The 9,598-nt window shown below is 45.9% G+C and overlaps 1 protein-coding gene across 1 annotated transcript; it reads right to left on the bottom strand.

The window, feature by feature from the left end:
* Nucleotides 1-7,976: 7,976 nt before the first annotated feature.
* Nucleotides 7,977-9,478, bottom strand: LOC132235896 (uncharacterized). The gene is made up of 2 exons (XM_059699020.1): nt 9,190-9,478; nt 7,977-9,100 (listed from the first exon to the last, which is right to left on the bottom strand). Exons 1-2 carry the CDS (start codon nt 9,272-9,274, stop codon nt 8,430-8,432), a joined length of 756 nt encoding a protein of 251 aa, XP_059555003.1. The 5' UTR covers nt 9,275-9,478; the 3' UTR covers nt 7,977-8,429.
* Between the last annotated feature and the right edge of the window lie 120 nt (nt 9,479-9,598).

Genomic DNA, 9,598 nt, shown 5'->3' on the forward strand with positions numbered 1-9,598 from the left:
CTCAAATCAATAAATTAAAAATTTTTGTAAAAGATATGGAAATAACTTAAGTGCCCATCAACAACCAAAGATAAGCAAATGTGGTCTATATACTATTACTCTGCCATAAAAAAGTGAAATCCTGCCATTTATGACAACATGGATGGACCTTAAAAGTATTACACTAAGTAAAAGAAGTCAGATAGGAAAAGACAAACACCATATGATTTCACTCATATGTGGGCTATACAACCAAAACCAAATGAGCAAACAACAACAAAACAAACGAAAAGCAAACTTACAGAGGCAGACAACAGATGGTGTTTACCCGAGGGGAAGGGGGGTGGGGGAAGGGCAAAACGGAAGGGGGGTCCACTGCATGGTGCTGGCTGGAAGCTTGACTTTTGAGGTGAGCGGGATGCAGTATATACAGATGTTGAAGTATAATGTTGCACACCTGAAACAATGTTATAAACCAATCTTGCCTCAATCAAACATTTTAAAAATTATTTAATTATAAAGAAGGAAGGAGGGAAGAAAGCATTCTGGGACATTGTTCTGACATAGATCTTGAGTGGAGAGGATAGGAGGTGCCAGATGTGAGAATGTATTTTGCCTTTTTTAAAAAAAATTCTCACTTGAGGATATGTTTTTATTGGTTTTTAGAGAAAAACAGAGACAGAAAAACATTGATATGAGAGATCACTGATCTCAATTGGTTGCCTCCCCTATATACCCCGACCGGGATGGAACCTGAAACCTAGGTTTATGTCCTAACGAGGAATCGAATCTGCAACCTTTTTGGTGTATGGGACGATGCTCCAACCAACTGAGCCACACTGGTCAGGGCTTGCCTTTTCCTTCCTTTAAAATAAATAAATAAATAAATTTTTTAATTGATTTCAGAGAGGAAGGGAAAGGGAGAGAAAGAAACATCAATGATGATCACTGATTGGCTGCCTCCTGCACGCCCCCTACTGGGGGTCCTGCAACCCAGGCAAGTGTCCTTGACTGGAATCAAACCTGGGACCCTTCAATCTGCAGGCGGGCGCTCTATCCACTGCGCATACCGGCTAGGGCGAGCTTGCCTTTTCTTTAAATGAACTTGGACTGGTCTTGACTTTGGCAAGAGCTTCCCTCCCCAGCAATTCCCACTCACCTCTGCAGTGGGCTGCTTCCCAGCTCCTCCAATGTCCCGGCCACAGCTCAGGGCTGCTTTCTCTTCCCCTTCAGCCCCTGCCCAGGCGGCTGCAGTCGCCTTACCCTGTTTTGTTACTGGAGAGGGTCAGGAGGCTGGCCTTGGAGATCACGTTACACAGCAGCCCACTGGCTTGAGCCAGGCACGTGACAAGAGAAAAAAGCCTGCGTCTGTGTGGACAGGAGACAAAAAGTGCCCTTCTTGCCAAAGAACATCTCCTTAAAGCCCAGAGGAGATGGGTAGTCAGGCAGGAGCTTGAAAGAGGGCACTTGGCCAAACTTTGGGCTTTTGTTTTCTTTTTAAAAACTTTCTTCATCTTCCTCAACTTAAGAAAATGTTGCTGTCCCATGGGAGGCAGTTTCAGTAAGAGATGTGGAAAGCAGAAGGCAGGCAGTCCAAGTAGATAAAAAGGTTACATGGAGCAGAGAAGCTCACTCTCTCTCTCTTGTTATTGCTGGGGAGGGCAGGCAAGGGAGAAGAGGTGCATGTGCTTATACTAGTGAGTCTGGAAGGGGTGCCTGGAGAGGTGAAGTTTACACGTTGATTGAAACAGGTGAAATTAGGATACAGGATCCATGACATGAACGGGTGAGCACCTTTGAAAAGGAACCGAGCTTTTATTTTAATTTCTAAAAAATTTTTTTGAATAGGCAATGTGTGCATCTGATACGAAAGACAAAAGGGGCAAAAGATTGGACAGGAAAAAGTCTTTTTTCACTCCCTCTCCCCAACCCAGTGTTTTTTTCTATCTGTCCATGGCTTGTTTATGTAAATACAAACATGTCTGCCTCTCTTCTTTAGAAACCTTATACACAGGTGTTAGTTCTGCTCCTTGCTTTTTCGATTTAACACTCAAACCTGGAAATTGTTTCATATAGTACCTTGAAGTGATAGCACATTCTTTTTAATGGCTGCATGCTGCCCCATTGTATAGGTGTGTCATGCTCTATTTGGCTAATAAAGGACCATGAATGCTTGGTCACAAATTAATTACATTTTGTACAACTTGTTCATGTTTATCCTCATTTTTCCTTTCAGTGGTACCCATATTGTTTTTCACTATTCCAGGTATTTATGTAATGTATATATTCCCTGGTTCAACAAGTCTATCTTGTGTACTGATCAAATTTTGCTACCTGACTTCCAAGGCCCACCTTAATCTAGTTGCTCTCATGTAACATTATTCCACACTTCTTTCTACTTTATAATGCTCCAAGCATCACCGTCAAGCACAAACATTTATTGTTCACTAGCCATGTGCAGACATTTTTTTTTTTTAAACTTGGAAAGAGGAAGAGAGTGTGTGTGTGTGTGTGGGGGGGTAAGAAACATTGATTCATTATTCCACTTATTTATGTATTCATTGGTTGATTTTTTAAAAAAATATATTTTATTGATTTTTTTACAGAGAGGAAGGGAGAGGGATAGAGAGTTAGAAACATCGATCAGCTGCCTCCTGCACACTCCCTACTGGGGTTGTGCCCGCAACCAAGGTACATGCCCTTGACCGGAATTGAACCTGGGACCCTTGAGTCCGCAGGCTGATGCTCTATCCACTGAGCCAAACTGGTTAGGGCAATTTGGTTGACTCCTGTATGTGCCCTGACCAGGGATCAAACCCATAACCTTGGCATATGAGGGAACGCTCTAACCAACTGAGCAACCTGCCCACGTCCATGAAGTGCTCTTGAGGGTCCTGAGACCCTGCAAGAGGCAGGTCTGAGTTCCACCTGAGAGCAGACACCACCAGCTTTGTGAGCTCGGCCTCTCTCAGTCTGTTGCCTCATTTGTACAATGAGTGAGATGGGTTAGTGCAGTGGTTCTCAACCTTCCTAATGCCGCGACCCTTTAATACAGTTCCTCATGTTGTGGTGTCCCCCAATTTCATTGTTACAAATTGAACATAATTAAAGCATAGTGATTAATCACAAAACCAGTATGTCATTATATATGTGTTTTCCGATGGTCTTAGGCGACCCCTGTGAAAGGGTCATTCAACCGCCAAAGGGGTCGCGACCCACAGGTTGAGAACCGATGGGTTAGTGGCTCTCTGAAGCCACCCCCAGCTCTAATGTCTGATAATCTGGAGTTGAGATTTTAAACTGTGTTTAAATTTTCCTGGAATACATCCCCTTTCCCAAGCCCCAAACAAACACATCTGGTTAGAAACTGCCAAGATATTCTGAAGCCTTTGGGTCCCATTGTTTCTAGAACATTACAGAATGTTAGAGAAGTTCAAAAGAAGATTCTCAATACTGGTCATATAAAAAAAATCACAGATCTGGCTGTAACAAGAGAGATGCTGGGGTTGATGTATGTAATACCAGGGATTGGGAGAGAGGAAGGGAAGAGAGGTTTAAAACTGACTACAGAGTCCCAAAAGACAAGTTTTACTTTTAACTCTTTGCACTGGCCTATATTTTTATTTGCCTATAGCAGGGATCAACTTCCTTCTTTGTAAAGTACTGAATATTCAGTTAGCAGCCTTGGAGAATTCCACAATAGCAATAATCAAAAGGATGTAGTTGCCTTCGCTGGTTTGGCTCAGTGTAGTGGTCGGCAAACTGCGGCTCGCGAGCCACATGCGGCTCTTTGGCCCCTTGAGCGTGGGCCACGAAGTTTCAATCGCACCGTACGTGCGCGCCCACACATGGTATTTTGTGGAAGAGCCACACTCAAGGGGCTGAGGTTTGCCGACCATTTGCTCAGTGGATAGAGCATCAGCTTTGCAGGCTGAAGGGCCCCAGGTTCGATTCCACTCAAGCTTGATGCCCAGGTGGGGGTGTGCTGGAGGCAGCTGATCAATGATTCTCTCTCATCATTGATGTTTCTCTCTTTCCCTCTCCCTTCCTCTCGGAAATTAATAATAATAATTAAAAAAAAGGATGTAGTTAATTATTTCTCAATCAGAATCACCTAGTAAAATTACCTAAATTGTTACTTAATATTTCCATAGGCAACATTTACCATAACTGGGAGAGGCTAGCTTTCTTTAAAAAAAATCAAATTTAGGTAGAGAACCAAGATGGCGGCATAGGTTAACGCCGGAGTTTGCTGCTTTGAACAACTACTTCAAAAGTGAAACCAAAAAACGGAAGGGACATCACCCAGAACCACAGGAACGCTGGCTGAGTGGAAGTCCTACAACTAGGAGGAAAGAGAAACGCACACGGACACTCAGAGGAGGCGCAGTGCTGAAGTCAAATTCTGAGGTGCGGAGTGCGCGGAGCGGGCTGGCGGCGGAGGGCGCGGTTGTTGTTTTCAATCGGGAGGGAGTCGCAGACTCTGAGCACCAGATCCGGGCGAGTCTTTAGGGACCCAGACTCAAACGGGAGAAGTGGGACTGTCTGGCTTCGGTCAGAGCGAGTGCAGCTTTCTCTCCCAGCTTTGCAGCGGGTGCTGGGACTCAGAGAGGCAGAGCCCCTGGGGACAGGACTGAGAGCCGCCATAACTGCTCTCTCCGGCCCACGCTGTTGATCCTGTGCGACCTGCCCCGCCCAAGCCCTGCACAGAGGCATTTGCCGGATAGCCTCAGGCAAAGGCTAGATTAGCACCTGCCTAGAGGACAGAAGTTCTCTCACCGCTGACACAGCTGATTCTCATAGCCACTTGGCCTGGAGGCCAAACCCTCCCTGGAATTAGCTACAACAATCAAGATTTAACTATAAGACTGCGAACAAAGACCACTAGGGGGTGCACCAAGGAAGCATAACAAAATGCGGAGACAAAGAAACAGGACAAAATTGTCAAAGGAAGATATAGAGTTCAGAACCACACTTTTAAGGTCTCTCAAGAACTGTTTAGAAGCTGCCGATAAACTTAATGAGATCTACACGAAAACTAATAAGACCCTCGATCTTATATTGGGGAACCAACTAGAAATTAAGCATACACGGACTGAAATAACGAATATTATACAGATGCCCGACAGCAGACCAGAGGAGCGCAAGAATCAAGTCAATGATTTGAAATGCGAGGAAGCAAAAAACATCCAACCGGAAAAGCAAAATGAAAAAAGAATCCAAAAATGCGAGGATAGTGTAAGGAGCCTCTGGGACAGCTTCAAGCGTACCAACATCAGAATTATAGGGGTGCCAGAAGATGAGAGAGAGCAAGATATTGAAAACCTATTTGAAGAAATAATGACAGAAAACTTCCCCCACCTGGTGAAAGAAATGGACTTACAGGTCCAAGAAGCTCGGAGAACCCCAAACAAAAGGAATCCAAAGAGGACCACACCAAGACACATCATAATTAAAATGCCAAGAGCAAAAGATAAAGAAAGAATCTTAAAAACAGCAAGAGAAAGAAAGTCAGTTACCTACAAGGGAGTACCCATACGACTGTCAGCTGATTTCTCAACAGAAACCATGCAGGCCAGAAGAGAGTGGCAAGAAATATTCAAAGTGATGAATACCAAGAACCTACAACCAAGATTACTTTATCCAGCAAAGCTATCATTCAGAATTGAAGGTCAGATAAAGAGCTTCACAGATAAGGAAAAGCTAAAGGAGTTCATCACCACCAAACCAGGATTATATGAAATGCTGAAAGGTATCCTTTAAGAAGAGGAAGAGGAAGAAAAAGGTAAAGATACAAATTATGAACAACAAATATGCATCTATCAACAAGTGAATCTAAGAATCAAGTGAATAAATAATCTGATGAACAGAATGAACTGTTGATTATAATAGAATCAGGGACATAGAAAGGGAATGGACTGACTATTCTTGGGGGGGAAAGGGGTGTGGGAGATGTGGGAAGAGACTGGACAAAAATCGTGCACCTATGGATGAGGACAGTGGGTGGGGAGTGAGGGCGGAGGGTGGGGCGGGAACTGGGAGGAGGGGAGTTATGGGGGGGGAAAAAAAGAGGAACAAATGTAATAATCTGAACAATAAAGATTTAATTAAAAAAAAAAGAAAAAAAAGATAAAAAAAATAAATAAATTTTGAAATTGAGCTGTATGTTAAAAAAAAAAAAAATCAAATTTAGTGTAATTTTAAAAAAAGTTAAATGTTTTTGCCTTTACTCCATTCTCTGTAAGAGTCAAAATAATCTTTAAAAACATAAACCAGGTCAGGAAAATCCTCCTGGGTTTCCCAGTGCCCTTTCAAGAGTATAATTCTAAAGCCCCCCACATTTTGGCTCACCTGGGGTCTCTGTTTTCCTCTTCAGCCTCACCTTGAACTACTTTGTCTTTGCTTCACCTCTCCGAAGCCGCCCAGGCCTCCCTGTACCTCTTACACATAAAACTCAGTTTCCCTCTGCCTGAAACTTTATTGCCCCCATTCCTCATGCCCCCCTTTCTCTCTGATCCTGCCCTGATCTCTGCCTAAATGCATCTTCCTAGAGAGGTCTTCTTTGACCTAAGTAACTTCGCCTATCTTCCCCCAATCCAGTTATTCTGTCACTTCACCCCATTAGTTTCCTTCATGATAGTTATCAGTTTCTCATTATCCTTTCGATTATTACTCAGCGCTTATTCACTTGCTCTATTGTCCTCCCTGGCACCAAATGTCAAGTTGCACAAGGCCAGGAAAGATGTCTATTTCATTCACCAGTGTATCCTCCAGTGTCAGCCTGGGGTTCTGCCCTGATCAAATGGCCCATAAACAAACCTGGATACACACCCAATCTCGTATTAGAAGATTCAAATCCTGGTCTTATCTCTGGGAGCTGGGTGACCTTAAATTATTTAATTACTTTCCGTGAAATTAGGGGAATGCATTCTTCTTATTGCTAGTACATTCTGAAGTGTTACTTTAGAATACTTTAACGTCAAAGAAAATCAAATGAGATATGAATAAAATAGATTTGACATCTATTTCTGGATTAAAAAATAAACTGATCTCATCAGAGATCTGAAGGTTTTCAGGTTGTAATCAAAAGATCAAAATAATACTCAAATGCATAGTCATGAAATACGATATTTGCCTTATATTCAGGAGAAGTTTGATGATGTGTTGATAATTTTCAAGTCAGAAGAAGGGTTTTCTATTATGTAGAAAAAACAGGGACAACATACTGTGAAAGCAGGAAGTTAACCCCAAAGATACCAAGAAGAAAATGTCAGCTGGGTGCATTTTCCAGTGGAATGTAAAGATAAATATATTATCTGATAAAGGACATTATACAAAGTGACAGACAGACCTTGTTAACTTTGGAGGCGGGGTGGAGGGAGCACTCTAACCATGGGACTAGTCAACTGACTGGCATCTGTAATACATGTGTGAGACGGCGCAGAGGGTGATTTACAATGGTACTGTACGCCTGCGCGCATTTACCTTCTTACCCATTTCCAAAACATTTCAAACCTGTTTTTATTACATTTTATCTTGGCACACACATTACACTTTAAGAAACGCACCCTGTTAGGTTTACTTCGGACTGGGAATAACAGAAAGCCTAACTGGCCAAGGATAGCGCCCTGACTGGGTCTTAGGGAGATCCATTACGAGTGTTTCTCAATTTTCTTTGACCTATAATCTTCCAGCTGAGAAATTATGATTAAGCCTTACTTTCTATACTTTGTAGTTCAAAAGCAATATATATATATATATGTATATATATATATACACACACACACATACATACGTATATATATATATTTAAAATAAATATAACATTGTATTAGTTAAGATATTCCCCAACGGCCCTCCCATTTGTTTGGGGCCTTTCTCCCAAAGACCTTCAGTGACTTTGTTCTAATTTTGAACTAGCGTGAGTGCAGCAAAAAAAAAAAATCCATTGTTCACAACAAACACTCCAGCACCTCCTGCAATACAAGCCATCTGTGTTTTTGGTTTTACATTTATCTTCAATAAACGACCTGAGAAATAAACACCATGTTCTAATCTGGGTGAAGGTGTGCGGGGGGTGGAGATGTTTCCGGTTTGATTGTTTCAGGGCACAACAGGCCTGAGCTGCAGGAAAAAACAAAATTCCCAGCAAGGACTGTGAAGCCTGCTCCTCCGCTCCCCTCTCCCGAGCCTCGTAAGCGGGCCAAAGGGCACCGGGACCCCGGGGACCGGGGGAGGGGGCGTCCCGCCGGCTGCTCCATCACGTCTGCAGCACCGCTCGCAGCCCCGGCCCGGCCCGGCGTTCACCGAGACCACCAGGAACGGTCATTGGACACACACGTTTCCCATTTATTAATACAACCACCTGGCGAGAGAGCGACTCATCTCCGTTACAGACAAGGAGGCGACACTCACTTGCGGTGAAGGGTCCCGGAAGTGCCTGTGATACTCTACCCGGGGGGCTGGGGGGGCCGGGGGCTCACCCCGGAGCACAGAGGGGACACCCAGCTGGAAACGGCGGCTGAAGGCCCGCTCTGCGCCCGGCCTCGGAAATGGACGGAGGGTTCCGAGACGTCCCTTGGAGGGAAATGTGTACACGTGGGGAGGCCCGGTGGCTCGGTGGGTGTGAAGGCCTCCAGGACCGGCACGGGGCTTTGGCGTCCTCGTCTCCTCTCAGGAACCGGGAATGGTGGCCGCGGGCGGGATGTCAGCGCTTGGTCGTCCTGCCCCCGCTGGAGGCCACCGGCAGCGAGGCACCCCGGCCCCGCTAACCGCTCCCGGGGCCGGGCGTTAGCAAAGAGCCTTTCCCAACGGGATTTATTGGGAATTCGGGGACCTCCTAGGCCAGGCCTCGGGCCCTCGCTCTCGCCATGGAAACCTGCGGGGTCTACCTCGCGTTCGCTGGCGACGCCGGGCCCGCCCCGGCTTCCCCCCGGGGAGTCCGCGTGCTCTTTGTAACTCGAGTAGGTCCTGGCGGGCCCGTTGCTATGGTAACGTTGCTCGCCCGGCTCCCATAGGCTGGGAGGGAGGCGGGCCTCGGCGGACGTCGCCCACGCTCGGTTTGGGGGTGCTGCTCCACCCCTGATAACTGTTTGCCCGAAAGGAGACCGTAAGGTAGATCCTTTGTGAGGGGTTCAGGGAAGCCCATCAGTACAGAGTGAAACGTCAGGATCACGCCCCACCAACCTTCCCCCCCAAATCCGCTCCTACCAAAGATGTGAAGATCCTTCAAACTAGGGAGAAGTAAGCGTTGTAATTTGGGATGTGGTCTGGTGGGCCACCTCCTTTGGTCCATCCAGGCCCCGGCCACCAAGGAGGGGCTAATTCGAGACCACGCCCCTTCCCTGCTGCAGGGAAGGAGAACCAAAATGGAGGAGTTAGGATCAAGATTAAATTGAGTCAGCGCGACTAATCTCGCGAAGACCCAGGGCGGCTGTGTTCCGCACGCGTCCTCCCAGGCCACACCGCTTCGCCATTTTCTTAGCTTTGCGCCTGCGCGTTTGCTCCCGCGAGCTCAGCGGTTGGGCTGTAGCTGGGGCGCGCCGGAGGGGAGGAGAAGGCATTGCCAGGCGCGCGCGCGTCGGGAGTGACGCGAAGGGAGCAGGCGAGTTGGGAGGAC

Source organism: Myotis daubentonii, chromosome 5, assembly GCF_963259705.1.
Source record: "Myotis daubentonii chromosome 5, mMyoDau2.1, whole genome shotgun sequence".
NCBI lineage: Eukaryota > Metazoa > Chordata > Mammalia > Chiroptera > Vespertilionidae > Myotis > Myotis daubentonii.